At 44.5% G+C, this 19,464-nt stretch overlaps 1 protein-coding gene and 1 long non-coding RNA gene across 2 annotated transcripts in view; one reads left to right on the top strand and one right to left on the bottom strand.

Annotated features, from left to right (window-relative positions):
* Nucleotides 1-6,656, top strand: part of parpbp (PARP1 binding protein) — a 42,875-nt gene extending 36,219 nt beyond the window's left edge. Inside the window, exons 9-11 of the mRNA XM_072267406.1 lie at nucleotides 3,852-3,936; nucleotides 5,207-5,360; nucleotides 6,325-6,656. Coding sequence (XP_072123507.1) covers nucleotides 3,852-3,936; nucleotides 5,207-5,360; nucleotides 6,325-6,608 — 523 coding nt within the window. The 3' untranslated portion in view covers nucleotides 6,609-6,656. The remainder of the gene's footprint in view (nucleotides 1-3,851; nucleotides 3,937-5,206; nucleotides 5,361-6,324) is intronic.
* LOC140202496 (uncharacterized) lies at nucleotides 6,650-16,131 on the bottom strand. The gene is made up of 3 exons (XR_011887108.1): nucleotides 15,847-16,131; nucleotides 11,188-11,425; nucleotides 6,650-6,932 (listed from the first exon to the last, which is right to left on the bottom strand). It is a non-coding gene; the product is annotated as an uncharacterized lncRNA (long non-coding RNA).
* Nucleotides 16,132-19,464: the final 3,333 nt, after the last annotated feature.

Genomic DNA, 19,464 nt, shown 5'->3' on the forward strand with positions numbered 1-19,464 from the left:
GCTAGATTCCTCCTCCTTCAGCCCTTTACCATAAGACTGAGGAGCAGAATCAGGCCATTCAGCCCATCAAGTCTGCTCCTCCATTCCATCATGGCTGATGCATCCCTCTGAACGTTATTCCCCTGCCTTCTTCCTGTAACCGTTGACACCCTGACTCACCAAGAGCCTATCAAACTCCATCTTAAATATACCCAGTGACTTGGCCTCCATGCCATCTGTGGCACTGACAGATTCACCACCCTCTGGTTAAAGAAATTCTTCCTCATCTCTGTTCTGAAGAAACAGCTTTATATTCTGAGGCTGTGTCCTCAGATCCTGGACTCCCACACAACTGGAAACCACTTCCACTTATCACCTCCCAGCTTCATATTTCACCCACCCACCTCCCCCCCTCACCTGGTCTCACCTGTCAGCTTGTACTCTCCCCACTCACTCACCCACCTCCCCCCTCACCTGGTCTCACCTCTCACCTCTCACCTGTCAGTTTGTACTCTCCCCACTCACTCACCCACCTCCCCCCTCACCTGGTCTCACCTCTCACCTCTCACCTGTCAGTTTGTACTCTCCCCACTCCCCCACCCACCTCCCCCCTCACCTGGTCTCACCTGTCAGCTTGTACTCTCCCCACTCACTCACCCACCTCCCCCCTCACCTGGTCTCACCTCTCACCTGTCAGCTTGTACTCTTCCCCACTCACTCACCCACCTCCCGCCTCACCTGGTCTCACCTCTCACCTCTCACCTGTCAGCTTGTACTCCCCCCACTCCCCCACCCACCTCCCCTCACCTGGTCTCACCTATCATGTGCAGGCTTGTACTCTTTCCGTTCGCCCACCCCTTTCCTTCTGGATTCTTCCCCCTTCTTTTCCCATCGGGATGAAGGGTCACAGCCTGAACGTCAACAGATTACTTCCCCTAGAGACGCTGCCTGTCTTCCTGAGTTGCCCAAAACCAAATTGCAGAGCCTCTGCTGTCAGGTGTGAAAAAATGGCAGAGCAAGATCCCAAAGGCAGGATCCTGAGTATGCTCTGAGCTCGGCCAAGGGCCAAAGGATAAGCGTTCCATTTGTGTTGGAGGGTTTTATTTATTTTATTTTATTTGAAGAGACATTACAGCTCAGAACAGGCCTGTTTGAGCGGCACCCACAGTACCGAATGGCTCTCCCACCCCTCCGAGCTGCACCCACAGTACCGAATGGCTCTCCCACCCCTCCGAGCTGCACCCACAGTACCGAATGGCTCTTCCACCCCTTCGAGCTGCACCCACAGTACCGAATGGCTCTCCCACCCCTCCGAGCTGCACCCACAGTACCGAATGGCTCTTCTAGCCCGCCAAGCTGCCACACACAGCAACCACCAACTTGACCCTGGCCTAATCACAGGACAATTCACAATGACCAGTTGACCTACAGAGTGGCACTGTGGGAGGAAGCCCATGTGCACAAGGGAAGGAATGTGCAAAGTGTCATACAGAGAACACCAGAATTGAACTCTGAGCTCTGATGTCCCAAAATGTAATAACTAACCACTATGCTACCGTGACACCCCAATAAACCTCCCATTTGCACTTTGGGGATTTTATTCTCTTCAAGCAGAACCTTCATAGTGGGTGAGTCTGCCCCTGGCTGGAGAGTGGCCAGGTGAGAATGCCCCTTCACCCCGCCCGCCCCACTGATCCTCAAGACAAGGAGAGCTTGGACATGCATGGGGAACTGCTCATTAACTGGACCAAGCCTCGTTAAGTTGTTCGTCATCTCTCCCAACATCTCATGCTGATAGGGTGGATTAGAAGGTTTATGGTGTGTTGGCCTTCATCAGTCAGAGGATTGAGTTCAAGAGCAGGAGGTAATCTTTTAGCTCTACAAAACCCTGGTTAGACCACACTTGGAGTATTGTGTTCAGTTCTGGTCCCCTCATTATAGGAAGCACATGGAAGCTTTAGAGAAGGTGCAGAGGAGATTTACCAGGATGCTGCCCGGATTAGGGAGCACACCTTATGAGGATAGGATGAGCGAGCTAGGGCTTTTCTCTTTGGAACAAAGGAGGATAAGAGGTGACTTGAAAGAAGTGTACAAGATGATAAGAGACAGAGATAGAGTGGATCGCCAGAGATTTTTTTTTAGGGAGCAAATGGCCTAATTTGCCTAGGGGACATAATTTTAAGGTGATTGGTGAAGAGTATAGGAGGTAAGTCAGAGGTTAGTTTGTTATACAGAGTAGTGGGCATGTGGAATGCCCTGTCAGGGGTGGTGACAGAGGCAGTGATGTTTCAGAGACTCTTAGGCACATTGATGAAGAAAAAATGGAGAGCTATGCGGGAGGGAGGGGTTAGATTGATATTAGACTAGGTTAAAAGGTCAGTCCAATGGGCCGAATGGCCTGTACTGTTCTGTAATGTTCTATATTCTCTGTGTCTACAATAAATTGTGTTTATGCAATCAGGGACACCAGCAGGAATAGAACACTGAAATCAGTTCCACCACTTTGCCTCTCTTGTTACTTGTCCACCTTCTTACCCCGTCGCAACCCTGCTCTGATTTCCTCCGCATCCAACGATTTATCCATCTCATGTTGAAGTACACATTCACAGACCCATCAGAAAGAGAAATGCAGACACTCTCAATCCTCTGAGTGAGGGAACCCCCTCCATCTCAGCCCTGACTGGGCTGGGTGAGAGGGCTGTGGGCCAAATGGGATGCCTAGCTTGGACGGACATCTTCGCTGGCATGGACCAGTTGGGTCAAGGAGTCTCTTTCCACGCCATATGACACAAATGACCTTTAACTTGGAAAGTGTGGTGCCCCTTTCCAGCTCCACCAGCCAGGGAGCAAATACCTTTCATCCTGGCAATCTTGAAGATTTAAAGATTTTAAAAAATTAGCTTTACTTGTCACATGTGCATCAGAACATTGAAATGTGTCATTTGCGTCAATGATCAACGCAGTCCAAATCTGTGCTGGGGGCAGCCCACAAGTGTCGCTATGCTTCCAGTGCCAACGTAGCATGTCCGCAATTTGCTCACCCTACTCCGCGTGCCTTTGAAATGTGGGAGGAAATCAGAGAACCCAGAGGAAGCCCATGTGGTGGTGGGGGAAATGTACAAACTCATTACAGACAGCAAAAGGAATGGATTTCATCCCTTTTCTGAAGAAATGCCCCTTTTAGTGGAGGAGTCGTCCCAGTACATTGGAGGAGGGAGTCAGTGCGTGACCATCGATGTGCTGTCCACCACCCTTGTGTCCCACTACATGGCAAGCGGTCCTTTGGCCCAAGGAGTCCATGACAATCATCGCCCATTCATGCACACGTGACAGGTAGAGCACATTTTAAAAATCTTTAAATCTTTAGGAATGCCAGGATGAAAGGTAGTTGTTCCCTGACTGGTGAATCTGGGAAGAGGCATCACACTTTCATCAACCCTTTTCATTAACCTCAGAATACTTACCAGCATCCAGAACATCTTCAAGGAGCAATGCCTCAAAAAGGCGGCATCCATCATTAAGGATCCCAGTCACCTCGGCCGTGCCCCCTTCTCATTGCTACCATTAGGAAGGAGGTACAGAAGCCTGAAGGCACACACTCAACGATTCAGGAACAGCTTCTCTCTCCCTGTCATCCAATTTCTGAATGGAGATTGAACCCATGAACAATACCTCATGACTTTTCTTTCTCATTTTCCACTACTTACTTAACATAACTTTATATGAATATTTACTGTATTTTATAGATTTATTATGTATTGCAATGTACTGCTGCCACATAACAACAAATTTCACATATGCCAGTGATATTAAACCTGATTTTTATTGTTTTTTTTTTGGAAAAAAATATTCTCACTGTGTTTTCTTTCTAGATCCCCAAAGCAATCAAGTGGCTCATCTCCTCAGGCCTTGCGTCATCGCATTCAGAAGCGGGACCAGGAAAAAAATCCCAGTAAGGTAATTCTTTGAGCTGTTTGGAGATAAGAGACTACAGATGCGGAAACCTGGAGCAATATAGGCACTGGAGGAACTCAGTCAGGTAGCACCTTGGAGGGCAATGGATAGTCAATGTTTCGGGTCGAGACCCTTCGTCTGGACTGGACGCTGGAACCTGGGGCAACATACAAAGTGATGGATGAACTCAACATGTCAGGCAGCGTCTGTGGAGGGAAGTGGGCAGACAATGTTATTGGGCTTCTCTTCGTTGGGACTGGATGGGAATCGACACAAATCGCTGGTGGAACTCAGATCCATCCTGATGAAGGATCTTGACCTGAAACATTGACTGTCCATTTCCCTCCATAGATACTGCCTGACCTGCTGAGTTCCTCCAGCATGTTGTGTTGCAAGGGAAATTTGTTATTTTTTGCAGTACAGTGACTGAATCAATAGTATACCAGTTCAACACTTCACCACTTCCCAGCTTTCTTGAAAGACGGGTTTCTCTGTTGTTAACCCTTTATTTAAAGCGAATGAAGCATCACCACTTTCTGAGGAGATTGAGATGCGAGTGAGGCTCCTTCCAGCTCCCCCTCCCCCATTCTAACATCCAAACCAATTTTCACAGGATTTCATGAGACGTACTTTGTTTTGTATTCAGGGATGCTGTTCTGCACGTCACTGTTGTGATGTGTGGTTATCTGAGTTACAGTCACCTTCCTGTCAGTTTGAACCAGTCTGGCCATTCTCCTCTGACCTCTCATTAACAAGGTGTTTATGCCCACAGAACTGCCCCTCACTGGATTTTTTTTTTGTTCTTTTACTATTCTCTGTAAACTCTGGAGACTGTTGTGTGTGAAAATCCCAGGAGATCAACAGTTTCTGAGGTACTCAAACCACCCTGTCTGGCACCAACTATCTTTCTTTGGTCAAAGTCAATCAGTCATGACAAAGTCATTTCTTCCCCATTCTGATGTTTGGTCTGAACAACAAATGGACCTCTTGACCAGGTCTGCGTGCTTTTATACTGTACATTCAGTTGCTTCCACATGATTGGCCGATTATATATTTGCATTAGTGAGCTGGTATACAGTGGCATCTAATAAAGTGGCCACCAAATGTATATTTCTCATTGTAATAAAGTGTATTTTATGTATTGTGCTGTACTGCTGCCACAAAACAACAAATTTCCTGGTGTATGTCAGGGATAATAAACCGGACTCTGATCGTCAGGCGTACGTGTAAAGCGGTGATGTTCGCTGATTACCTTCTCTCACTCTTTGCCTAGGTGAAACTCACAGTCAGCAAGTCTCAGTTTTCTTGCACCTACAAGGATGAGGTCGCAATACCGTGTCAGCAGAGTCTCAGCCAGGCTCCAACCTGCGTCCATCCAGCTCCAAGGCCCCTTCCAAGCACCTCGTGCGGTAACACACTACCTGACGGTAAGGAGACGTGTCGTCTGCACAACTTGTATTCGTACTCCTTTCTACGGGCAAACACCTCCTATCCACCAACACAGCTTTCTCCTATTTTCTGAAAAGCCTAGATAGAGTGCATGTGGAGGTGATGTTTCCAATTGTGGGAGAGTCTCGGACCAGAGGACACAGCCTCGGAATTGAAGGACTTTGCTTTAGAATAGAGATGAGGAGGGATTTCCTTCGCTAGACAGTGGTGAATCTATGGAATTCATTGCCATAGACGGCCATGGAGGTCAAGTCAATGAGTATACTTAAAGTGGAGTTTGATAGGTTCTTGATTAGTCAGGGTGTCAATGATTGCAGGGAAATGATAATAAAATCAGCCATGATGAAATGGTGGAACAGACCCAATGGGCTGAATGGCCTAATTCTGCTCCTATATCTTGTGGACGTATGAAGAATTGTGGACAGCCTGTGCCTTTTCCCGAGGCAGCGATGGCCAATACCAATAGATACATGTTTAGGGTATAAACCAGGCTTGATAAATGGTTTTGGACATTAGGGAAAAGTTTAGGGGTGATATCACAGGTGGGGTTATTTTACACGCAATCTTATACACCTCTTAAGTAGTTTCTCATTCTCCATCCAGCCACAGCAAACAGCTCTAGATCTCTCAACCTCCCTCCCCAAGATATGTTCTTTAATCCTGGTAAATCTCTTCTACACCTTCTCTAAAGCTTCCACATCCTTCCTATAATGAGGCAACCAGAACTCTACACAATACTCCAAGTGTGATCTAACCGGAGGTTTAGAGTGCTGCAGTGTTACCTCGTGGGCATTGGTCCCTGCCTTGTTCAAGAGCTGAAACGGCTATGGATAGGCTTCTGGATGTTAGAGGAATGGGGGATGTGGGGATAACGCAGGGGGATGGTGAGCGGGCTTGAGCGGCTGACGGCCAACTTCTGTTTCTCATGTTCTTTGGTTGCAGCGAAGCCAAAACCCACCACAAAAAAGCGGGCACACGGAACGAATCTTGGGAAAGCTGGGATGGAGAAGGCCAGGAATCAGGAAGGCAGCCGGAAGGAGATGAAGCGGAAACGCCTGGAGCTGGACTCTGGTGATGAGAATAAGCCACCAGGTTGTACGGACGTGAAATCAGTCAACCTGGAGGGGCAACGGTGCAAGCAACCGCAAAGAGGTTTGAAGGACAACAAAACTAAGAACAAATTAATTCCTGGACAATTGAAGCTCACGAGTTTCTTCAGAGTTTAATGTGTTTTTTCTTCTATCATATTTTAAATGTTAAATCCATTAATGCTACCCCATCAGTTTGTTTGACTTTATTTTCAAAGTGCTCTGAGTGTAATGTTACAACTATCAATGCAGAGTATTTAATAGTTACTATAAGTACACTGGCTGTCACACACTATTTCACATTAAAACTTTCACTGTTTAAGTCAAGGAGCACAGAGTAATGACGATGGCCACTCAGAGTGAAGCAAGAATGAAATTGTGTAGAGTTTCCCTGCGTGCCATTAACGTGTGGTCAGTTTTGCCAGCAAGGTCGGTACACACGTCCCAGCATACAGCGGAGAACTGCAAGACACAAGAAATATAATATTGATAACTGTGTACAAAATGCTGGCGGAGCGCTGCAGGCCAGGCAGCATCCTGGATTTCCAGCATCTGCACAATCTCTTATGTTTTTAATATTATTGAGTTCCCGCATAACTTTTGAATTATAGTTACCTTAGGGCTTTGTCTCTTTTATTTATGATTATGCAACTTAGAAGCAGTATTGGAGAGTCAAAGTCTTATTAAATTTAGTATCCAAGTAGGTATAAGAAACCATATAATACCTTCAGATTCATTTTCTTGTGGGCTTTCACAGGAAAATCAACCATTAGGCTCCTGAACCAGCACAGATAACTTCACTCACCTCCACACTGAACTGATTCCACAACCCACAGACTCACTTTTAACAACTGTTTACAATTCATGTTTCAATATTATTTAATACTTATCATTTGTTTTTCTTTTGTGTTTGCATATTTTGTAGCCTTTTGCGTATTGGGTGTTTGTCAGTCTTTGTGTAGCTTTTCATTGATTCTACTGTGAATGTTAGGAAGAAAATGAACCTCAGGGTAGTGTATGGTAACATATACAGTACATACTTTGAATTCTTTTGATAATAATTAACTTTGAATTAAGAAATGCAATAGAATTTATGAAAAACTATACATATATAAAGACAGTTGAACAACAGAAATAGGCCATTCTGTCCAAATACTGCGTGCTAGCCAGAAGCTCATTGAGTGGGCTCCATTTAACATGAAATAGTATTGCACAGGAACAGGCCCTCTGGCTAATGAGGTTATTCTAACTAATTAAATACAAATCCCTGCATAGTCAAATGCTTATCGAACAGGAACAGACCATTTAGCCCACAATGGTGTGCTGATCTAATTAGTATTCAAATGGCCAACTAAACTAATCCACTCTGCCTACACAATGCCCATCTCCTTCCATTTCAAGTTATTCAAGATTGTTTAATGTCATTTCCCGTACACAATTGTAAAAGAGAACAAAATTAATTGTTACTCAGGATCCAATGCAGCACTGAAAAAAATAAAGATGAACAATAATAATAAACAATAAAAATAAATAGCTTCTACACATAAAGAGATTGATTGCATGTTCATTAAAGTGACACCAAGTTGTACGTAAGCAGACTAACAGGAGGTTATAAAGTAGTGGTGGAGTTAGTGGGTGGAGGTGTTGATCAGTCTTGCTGTTTGGGGAAAGTATCTGTTTTTGAGTCTGGTGGTCCTGGTGTGGATGCTGTGTAAGCTCCTCCCTGATGTGAGTGGGACAAACAGTCCGTGAGCAGGGTGGATGACATCCTTCATGATGTTACTGGAATTCCCTCACATTTATGTGTCTATGTAAATATCTCTTCCAAGTCCAAAAAGATATAGATAAAAATAAAGCCGTATCCAAGAGCCTCTTAAACACCATCACATCTGCCTTCACCACCACCCCAATATAATCCTCACTGGTTCGAATTGATGCAGACACATTTCACTGTATGTTTCGATGTACATCTGACAAATACTAAAGCTAATTTCATTTTAAAATTTCAGTTTCACCCCCAGCACCACATTTCAGGAACCTACTACTGTCTGTGTTTAATTAAAAGCAAACTTACTCTGCACATCTCCTTTGAACTTGCCATCTTTCACTTTAAATTCATGTCATATATTTCAAAGGTTCATTTGATATTGGAGAAAGTATACAACCTGAAATTCATGCTCTTCACAGATGTCCACAAAACAAGAAACCCCTTCAAACGAATGATAGAGACTTCGAAGCCCAGTAGCTCCCTCCCTGCCTCCTTTGCACAAGCAGCAGATAAAGTATCGACCTATATCCTTCTAAACTTTACCCATCCAACTGTTTTTAAAAGTTGTTACTGTACCTGCCTTGACCACTTCCTCTGGCAGCTTGTTCTCTGTATGTAGCATCCTCGGGAAGATTGTTCCCGATGTTGGGGAAGTCCAGAACAAGGGGTCACAGTTTGAGGATAAAGGGGAAGCCTTTTAGGACCGAGATTAGGAAAAACTTCTTCACACAGAGAGTGGTGAATCTGTGGAATTCTCTGCCACAGGAAACAGTTGAGACCAGTTCATTGGCTATATTTAAGAGGGAGTTAGATATGGCCCTTGTGGCTATGGGGATCAGGGGGTATGGAGGGAAGGCTGGGGCAGGGTTCTGAGTTGGATGATCAGCCATGATCATAATAAATGGCGGTGCAGGCTCGAAAGGCCGAACGGCCTACTCCTGCACCTATTTTCTATGTTTCTAATTCTTAAAAAACCAGAGGCCATTCTAAATCTATCCACCATTTATTACAATCAGAGCTGATCTGGAATGAACCACAGCTCTGCCTTCCTGAATCCCCGAGCAACCTTTCACCTCCTTGCTTATCAAGCAACTATCTAATTATATCTTAAAAAATAAATGAAATAAATATTCTTATTTAGAGATACAGTATGGCAATTCCAGCCCAACAAGCCAATTACACCCATGTGACCAATTAATCTACTAATCTGTATGTGTTTGGAATGTGGGAGCACCCAGGAAACCAAGCAGTCACAGGGAGAACGTACAATCTCTGTACAGACAGCGATAGGAATTAAACTTGGGTTGCTGGTGCCATAACAGTGTTATGCTATTATATATTAATAGTGTTATGTAGTGGTTATGTTAACCACTACATTACCATGCCAGTAGAAACTGCCTTCTCTCAAAGTGCATCAAAGTTATGGGAAGTTATGGCACATTTGGATAGCAGTAACAGGATCGGTCCAAGTCAGCATGGATTTACGAAGGGGAAATCATGCTTGACTAATCTTCTGGAAGTTTTTTTTGAGGATGTGACTATGAAAATGGACAAGGGAGAGCCAGTGGATGTAGTGTACCTGGACTTTCAGAAAGCCTTTGATAAGGTCCAACATAGAAGATTAGTGGGCAAAATTAGAGCACATGGTATTGGGGGTAGGGTACTGACATGGATAGAAAATTGGTTGGCAGACAGGAAACTGAGTAGGGATTAACGGGTCCCTTTCAGAATGGCAGGTGGTGACTAGTGGGGTACCGCAAGGCTCAGTGCTGGGACCGCAGCTATTCACAATATACATTAATGATTTAGATGAAAGGATTAAAAGTAACATTAGCAATTTGCAGATGACACAAAACTGGGTGGCAGTGTGAAATGTGAGGAGGATGTTGAGATAATGCAGGATGACTTGGACAGATTGAGTGAGTGGGCAGATGCATGGCAGATGCAGTTTAATGTGGATAAATGTGAGGTTATCCACTTTGGTGGTAAGAACAGGAAGGCAGATTACTATCTGAATGGTGTCAAGTTAGGAAAAGGGGAAGTACAACGAGATCTAGGTGTCCTTGTTCATCAGTCACTGAAAGTAAGCATGCAGGTACAGCAGGCAGTGAAGAAAGCTAATGGCATGCTGGCCTTCATAACAAGGGGAATTGAGTATAAGAGCAAAGAGGTCCTTCTGCAGCTGTACAGGGCCCTGGTGAGACCACACCTGGAGTATTGTGTACAGTTTTGGTCTCCAAATTTGAGGAAGGGCATTCCTGCTATTGAGGGAGTGCAGCATAGGTTCACGAGGTTAATTCCCAGGATGGCAGGACTGTCATATGTTGAAAGATTGGAGTGACTGGGCTTGTATACACTGGAATTTAGAAGGATGAGAGGGGGATCTGATTGAAACATATAAGATTATTAAGGGATTGGACATGCTAGAGGCAGGAAACATGTTTCCAATGTTGGGGGAGTCCAGAACCAGAGGCCACAATTTGAGAATAAGGGGTAGGCCATTTAGAATGGAGTTGAGGAAAAACTTTTTCACCTGGAGAGTTGTGGTTCTGTGGAATTTTCTGCCTCAGGAGGCAGTGGAGGCCAATTCTCTGGATGCTTTCAAGAAAGAGTTAGATAGAACTCTTAATGATAGTGGAGTCAAGAGATATGGGGAGAAGGCAGGAACAGGGTACTGATTGTGGATGATCAGCCATGATCACAGTGAATGGCAGTGCTGTCTCAAAGGGCTGAATGGCCTATTCCTGCACGTATTGTCTATTGTCTAGCAATAGACCAGGGTTGAGAGGGAAAATAAATCAGCTATGGTCAATGGCAGAGCAGACTTGATGGGCCGAATGGGCTATTTCAGTTCCTATATTTAGATCAATGACTTGCGAGTTCTCCCCTGCTCCCCTCACAGATCATGAACCTTTCCTCAACAGCCCTGCCCAGAGACCAACAACCTACCATCAAAATTTCTCCTCCCCATGGGAAACACAACCCCATTTTTTTCATCACCATGTTCTTTGTGCACTTCTGGCAGATCAGACAGTTCTGCTTGGTTAGACACATGTGAGGTTTCTGTTCTCTTGGCCAAGGAATCAGGTGGCTCCTTCATTGATCTAAAGACCAGAAGTGGTTTCAGGAACCTCTGGAATTCGAAAGGTTGTTCAAAGGTTTTAGGATACATCTTGAAACTCCGATGCTAAATGGAAAACAAAAATGGATTTCAGTTACAATTTGCAATGACACAGAACCTTAAAATATATAGATTGGATTAACACACACAAAAAATGAAGGGTCCCAGCCTGAAACGTCGACTGTACCTCTTCCTATAGATACTGCCCGGTCTGCTGCGTTCATCAGCATCCTTTGTGTGTGTGGCTTGAATTTCCAGCATCTGCAGATTTCCTCGTGCCTGCGTTTATAGATTAGATCAGTTTTGTTTGTCATATGGGCATCAAGACACACAGTGAAATGTGTTGTTTGCATCAGGTCAAATCTGCAAGGATTGTGCCGGGCATGGTGATTCACAAGTATTACTATACATCTGGCACCAACATAACACACCCACAGGTCACTAACCCCAACCCTAAATGTATGTCTTGGAATATTGTGTTCAGTTCTGGTCACCTTACTATAGGAAGGATGTAGAAGCTTTAAAGAAGTTGCAGAGGAGATTTACCAGTATTCTGTCCCAATTAGAGGGCATGTCTTACGAGGATAGGTTGAGTATGCTGGGGATTTTCTCTCTGGAGTGAAGGGGGATGAGAGGTGACTTGATAGAAATGTACAAAATGATACGAGGCATGGTTGGAGTGGCCATGACTTTAGAACAGAGATGTGGAGGAGTTTCTTTAGCCAGTGTGGGGTGAACCTCCAGTCTGTACTCACTGGAATTTAGAAGAATGAAAGAGGAATCTCATTGAAACCCATCAAATACCAAAAGGCCTAGAAAGAGTGCATGGTTTCTGTAGTGGTGGAGTCTAGGGCCAGAAGGCACAGCCTCAGCATACAAGTATGTCTCTGTAGAACAGAGATGAGGAGGAATTTCATTAGCCAGGGGGTGGTGAATCTGTGGAATTCATTGCCACTGACAGCTGTGGAAACTAAGTAACTGGGTATATTTAAAGCAGAAGGTGATAGGTTCTTGATGATTCAGGGCATCTAAGGGTACGGGGAAAAGGCAGGACAATGGGGTTGAGAGAGGTAATAAATCAGCCACTGTGGAATGGAAGAGCAGACTCAATGGGTCGATCAGCCAAGTTCTTTTCCTGTGTCTTATGGTCTCCACCCCATCACTTGGCCTCCACCAGCAGACGATCTACAAGATTAAGAGGAAATTTAACAGGGGAGCTGGTATGGTGGGTCTGTTAGTGATTAGGATTGAAGAGGATCGGTCTGCAAAACTGGCTGTTCGTCAACCAGAAGCTGCATGGAGTCAGGAGAAGGAAACAGAGACAAAAAGAACATGTTTATTTTTTGGACTGAATTATTGTGTAGTGGGATACACGCCTTGAAAGAATAAAGAAGCAGTTTTCATTACAAACCATCCTCTGATTTCAAACAAACTGCTGTGTTGGGAACTAGAACATGGTTTTTAATGAAACTTCTTCATTGAACTTCAGCAGACAAACGAGCTTCCATAAAATTATTAAATTCAAAAGTGTGACACATGTACAAACGTTTGTTCTACAATGGCAGAAAGTTTTCTTCCTTTTAGTCATTGTTCTTTGATGCCATTCATTGCAAACCTGTGGAGATATTGTTACCACAACGAGTGACTTTGTGCATTTTCCAGCTGATAGACAACATCGATTTAGAGACATCGGTAAAACAGAAGCATTTCATTCCCCGGGAATGGTGCATAGCGACTTCCAAAAGGAAATTGGATAAGCACAGTACTTGAAGTGGGAACCAATCGCCCATGTGTATCATGGAGAGCATTCTAACAGGCTGCATCACTGTCCAGTATGGGGGGTGGGGGGCTACTACACAGGATCGAAATAAGCTGCACAGAGTCTTGTACTCAGTCAGTCCATCATGGGTACTAGCCTCCCCAGCATCAAGGACATCTCCAATGAGTGATGACTCAAAAAGGCCACATCCACCATTAAGGATCCCCATCACCCTTCTGCCATTTCATACCCTCTTCTCATTGCTACCATCAGGAAGGAGGTACAGAAGCCTGAAGACACACACTCAACGATTCAGGAACAGCTTCTTCCTCTCTTCCATCAGATTTCTGAATGGACACTGAACCCATGAACACTATCTCACCACATTTTTGCACTACTTATTTAATTTAACTATTATATATACTGTAATTCATTAACTTTATTATGTATTGCATTGTACTGCTGCTAAAAAGACAACAAATTTCATGCCATGCCGATAATATTAAATCCAATTCTTTCTCTGTTAAGGTGGTAACTGAGTGTAGAACAATGCAGCACAATGGCCGACCATTCAGCCACTACGTGGTGCTGAACTCAGTCAATCGGTAATCAAATGGACGTGTAAATTAATACCTTCTACCTACCCAATGTCCCTCCATTCCCTGTGCCCATCTAAAAGTCTCTCGAATGCCTCAATCATACAAACCTCCGCCACCATCCCTGGCAGTGCATTTCAGGCAGCCACCGGTCTTTACGTACAAAACGCCCCTCTCATCTGAAATGAGTGCCCTCTGGTATTAGACATGGCTGTCTGCTCTCCCTGTGGCTCTCATAACCAACCTGAGTGTGCCCAACATCTCCTTGTAGCACATGCCCTATGATCTCTTCTGCACCTTCTCCAAAGTCTCCACATCCTTTCTATAACGGGGAGGCAGAACAGCATGCAGTACTCCAGATGTAGCCTAGAGTTAGCTTAGGCTAGAGTTTTTTAAATCTGCAACATAACTTCACAACTTTTGAACTCAGTTCCTCAACTAATGAAGAGGAGCATGCTGTACACCTTTTTTACCACCTGTCCGCCTGTGTAGCCAGGGTGAGAGACCATCTCTGCAGTACCTTATAAAGAAGGGAGGTGATTTACACACCATCTCCTAGAATATGGGGAGTCCAGGGAAACATTATCTGCCAACAAGGAACATTATATTTATCAAACTGAGTCAAAACAGAAAGAGCAGATTTGATTTAGATTTACTGTCAGTGGCCACTTTATTAGGTACACCTGTACATCTTGTTCGTGCAAATACCTAATCAGCCAATCATATGGCAGCAACTCAGTGCATAAAAGTATGCATTCATGGTTAAAAGATTCAGTTGTAAGATCAGACCAAACATCAGAATGGTGAAGAAGTGTGACCTAAGTGACTTTGACTGTGGAATGATTGTTGGTACCAGATGGGGTGGTTTGAGTATCTCAGAAACAGCTGATCTCCTGGGATTTTCATGCACAACAGACTCTAGAGTTTACAGTCAATAGTGCAAAAAACAAAAAAAAATCCAGTGAGCAGCTGCTCTGTGGGTGAAAATGCCTTGTTAATGAGAGAGGTCGGAGAATGGCCAGACTGGTTCACAATCAGGTTTAATATCACCGGCATACGTAATGAAATTTGTTAAGTCTGCTGCAGCAGTACAATGCAATACATGATAAATATAGAAAAACTGGAATTACGTTAAGTATATACATGTTAAATAGTTAAATTAAGTAAGTAGTACAAAAACAAATGAAGACTGGTGTTCATAGGTTCAATGTCCATTCGGAAATCAGACAGCAGAGGGGAAGAAGCCATTTCTGAATTGAGTGTGTGTGCCTCAAGTTGCCAAGAATGCAACATCAACTCAAATATTACAACAGTGGTATGCAAAGAACATCTCTGAACTCACAATATGTTGAACCTTGAAGTGGATGTGCTACAGCACCAGAAGACCATGAACATGCACTGAGTGGCCACTTTATTAGATACAAGAGTGTGTTACGTAAAGTGTATTTATCACACGTACATCGCAATATACAGTGAAATGTGTCATATGCATTAACAACCAACACAACTCAAGGACGTGCTGGAGCAGCCTGCAAGTACTGCCACATATTCCAGTGCCAACATGGCATGCCCACAATGTTCGACAGACCAACAGGGAACATAACAAAACAACAACAGCGAAACAAGCCTAGTTCCTCCCTAACACACACACACACACACACACACACACACACACACAGTCATCTAACCCTATGACAGGTCATCTTCTTCAGCCTCCAGCAGACTCTTTATTCAGGGCAACACATACAAAATGCTGGAGGAACTCAGTAGGTCAGGCAACTTCTATGGAAATGAACAAAGGTTCGACATTTTGAACTGAGACCCTTCATCAGGACTGGAAAGCAAGGGGGAAAGATGCCAGAATAAGAAGGTGGGTGGGGGAGATGGGGTGACGCAAGAACCAGGGAGGTAATAGGCAGAAAAGGCAAAGGAATCTGATAGGATTGGAGAATGGACCATGAAAGGAGGAGGATAGATACCAGGGGGAGATGAATGGCAGGTGAGGAGAAGAGTTAAGAAGCCAGGGTGGGGAATAGAAGAAAAGGAAAGGGGAAGAGGAAAAATTATCAGAAGGATAAATTGATGTTGAAACTATCAGGTGTGGACTTGTTATCCAGATTAAGACCACTTACGGGAATGGTGAAGTGTTTTGGGTTGACTTGGCCTGGCTGAAGAGGCTGGTCAGTATTGGAGGAGTCTGAAGACCTTCCTTTCTTCAGAAGATTCCCAACAGGCACCACCATCTCCTGGCCAAAGCTTTCTTCTGGATGTTCCATGGTTCGGACAGAGGAAATGGAGCAGTCTAGGGAGAAGAGCAGAGAGATGATAAGAGCACTGTAAACTGAGCCAAACATTCCTGAAATCTTGCCGTAATTCACTTCAGGAGATAGAGCAGGACTGCATCTAAACTCAGAGTGACCAAGAAAGAAGTCAGCCTGAGACTGTTGGGAAACAATTACACCTATTTTTATATCCTTAAGCATCACTTATCGACCTTACACTGAGCCCATCTCATGTCTCAGAGCCATCATTTGCTGATGGTAAGATCTCTGCTTCATCACCACAGGAGCGGATTGGATCATTGTCTTTAATAAAACCTGCTAATGTCAAAAACAGCAGCAGCCTTCGTGAATTATTTCCTCTAAGTGAAAACAAAACAAGATGACATATTGTCCTGAAGATTTAATTTAAGAGACCAAGCTCTGAAGAATCCTTGAAGAACCTGTCCTCCTCTCTTAGTCTTCTCTCTCCTCCCAGGGTAATATTTCCATGCAAATAGCAGCAAATTGAATTCCTTAAACAAATATTTCTAATCCCAGAAAGATTAATTATGAGTGGATAAAATTTCTATTTCAGAATAATTTCCTATCTATGACAAAGCTAATTTAAAACACAAGAGTGTAGCAAATCCTCAGCAGTTCTAAACTTTGATTAAAAACCATTGCGTCTTTTACTTCAAAGACATTCTTCACACATTGGAATTATTCATTGATTTTAACAGTTTATATCTCCAGCTACTTTCTGCAGATGTACTATGGCGAGCATTCGAACTGGTTACATCACCATCTGGTACGGAGGGGCCACTGCACAGGATCGGAAAAAGTCGCAGGAGGTTGCAAGCCCCATTATGGGAACTAGCCTTCCCAATATAGTCATAGTCATACTTTATTGATCCCGGGGGAAATTGGTTTTCGTTACAGTTGCACCATAAATAAATAGTAATAAAACCATAAATAGTTAAATAGTAATATGTAGATTATGCCAGGAAATAAGTCCAGGACCAGCCTATTGGCTCAGGGTATCTGACCCTCCAAGGGAGGAGTTGTAAAGTTTGATGGCCACAGGCAGGAATGACTTCCTATGACGCTCTGTGCTGCATCTCAGTGGAACGAGTCTCTGGCTGAATGTACTCCTGTGCCCACCCAGTACATTATGTAGTGGATGGGAGACATTGACCAAGATGGCATACAACTTGGACTGCATCCTCTTTTCAGACACCACCGTCAGAGTATCCAGTTCCATCCCCACAACATCACTGGCCTTACGAATGAGTTTGTTGATTCTGTTGGTGTCTGCTACCCTCAGCCTGCTGCCCCAGCACACAACAGCAAACATGATAGCACTGGCCACCACAGACTCGTAGAACATCCGCAGCATTGTCCGGCAGATGTTAAAGGACCTCAGTCTCCTCAGGAAATAGAGACGGCTCTGACCCTTCTTGTAGACAGCCTCAGACTTCTTTAACCAGTCCAGTTTATTGTCAATTCGTATCCCCAGGTATTTGTAATCCTCCACCATGTCTACACTGACCCCCTGGATGGAAACAGGGGTCACCGATACCTTAGCTCTCCTAAGGTCTATCACCAGCTCCTTAGTCTTTTTCACATTAAGCTGCAGATAATTCTGCTCACATCATGTGACAAAGTTTCCTACCGTAGCCCTGTACTCAGCCTCATCTCCCCATCAATATCGAGGACACCTTCACAAGACAATGCCTGAAAAAGGCAGCATCCACCACTCAGGTCCCCCATCACCCAGGACATGCCCTCTCCTCATTGCTACCATCAAGCAGGAGGCACAGGATCCTGAATGAACTCACACTCAATGTTTCAGGAACAGCTGCTTCCCCTCTGCCATCAGATTTCTGAACCCATGAACATTACCTCACTATTTTTGCTCTTCTTGCATTAATTATTTACTTATGATGATGAGGATGGCATCTGTCTGCCTCAAAGGACAATGGGTGTTTTGGCACTGGAGTGACTTCTCCAGGGCATAAGCCTGGGCGGAAGGTATGGAGATCCTGGGATGTCCAGTTGTCAAGATCCCCCTCTCTGCCTCACTGGTGTAAACCAAAGGAAAGCTTATGAATCAATACATTTGGCACTATATTTGGCTGCAGGAGCTGCCGGAAGGACTTTCAATGACATCCAGCTGCCTTAGGGGCTCCACTCCTCTGGGTCCACTCCCACGGCTGTCATCTCTCCCGAGGTTGCCCACAAGGCAGTCGGGCTATTTACCCATAGCTGGGGATCTGGTTAACAAGCACCAGGGCGCGACCACATGCCAACAGGCCTGCGTGCTACGTGTGCAGGGGCCAGACCTTCTCCGCCCTGTCCTCTGTAATTCAGCCTGTCTGAAAAGAGTGCAGTTTCAGTGTGTCGCCAGTGAGGCACTACATGAGGCTTGCTGTTGGAGAGGCTCGTACAGGCAGGGAGAGGCTTACGCATTCAGCTCTCCTTTTCACAAGACCGCTAGCCAGCAGTGGAAGCTGAAAGCAAGGGTGACAAGCATTGCCCACTACACTACCAGACTAGACACGTCACATCAGCACATTTAATTATATTCAACCATTGATCGTTTGGGGCAGCCGCTTATTTGGTGACAACTCTTTAAGAAGAAAACCAAATCAGCGCCAGTGACCCGGGTTCAATTCTGCCACTGTCTGTAAGGACTTTATACGTTCTCCTGTTCTCCCTGTGATTGTGTGGATTTCCTCTGGGTGCTTCAGTTCCCTCTGAAAATGAATGCCAACATTGCATTTGCCTTCCTACCCAACCTGCAAGTTAACCTTTACATCTTTGCTAATGTCCAACATCCAGAACAGGACACCATTCCCCAGCTGTGGCCGAAATGGTATTCTAGAAAACTTGACCCCTGTTCTTTGCTCATATACAGGATCCAAGGCGTGAGGACGGAGGAAGTCCCAAAACGTTGATAGTTTATTCCTCTGTATAGACAGTGCCTGAGCTGCCGAACTCCTCCAGCATTTTGTGGAATCCCCTGTGTGTGTATATAGACACATGTTCTTTTCACAACTCACAACTGTTTATCTTTATACTTTTCAGCAGAGTGAGCTGAGCTCTTCTCAGTGAGTACTGTATATCTCTCATCTATATAAATAGTGAAAAGATGAGGCCCCAGCAGCAATCCCTGTAGAACACTACTTCCACTTTCCCAATCAAAAACAGTCCCATTTGTGCCTACTCTGTTTCTTGTTTAGCCTGCCTTCCTTTGACTCATGCTAATACATTACCTCATGCAACAGGGGACTTTGTGTTGGTGTAAAGTGGAAGGCTGTGGTATAGAGGGGTTATTTGGAGTCATACAATTGTACAGCACAGAAACAGGCTGTTCAGACTACAAGACATAGGAGTAAATTAAGGCCATTTGGGCCACAGAGTCTGCTCCACAACTTGTCCACGTTGAGTGTGTTGTCCAGTGAGTTAGTCCCATCTGCCCACGTTTGG

Source organism: Mobula birostris, chromosome 9 (assembly GCF_030028105.1).
Source record: "Mobula birostris isolate sMobBir1 chromosome 9, sMobBir1.hap1, whole genome shotgun sequence".
NCBI lineage: Eukaryota > Metazoa > Chordata > Chondrichthyes > Myliobatiformes > Myliobatidae > Mobula > Mobula birostris.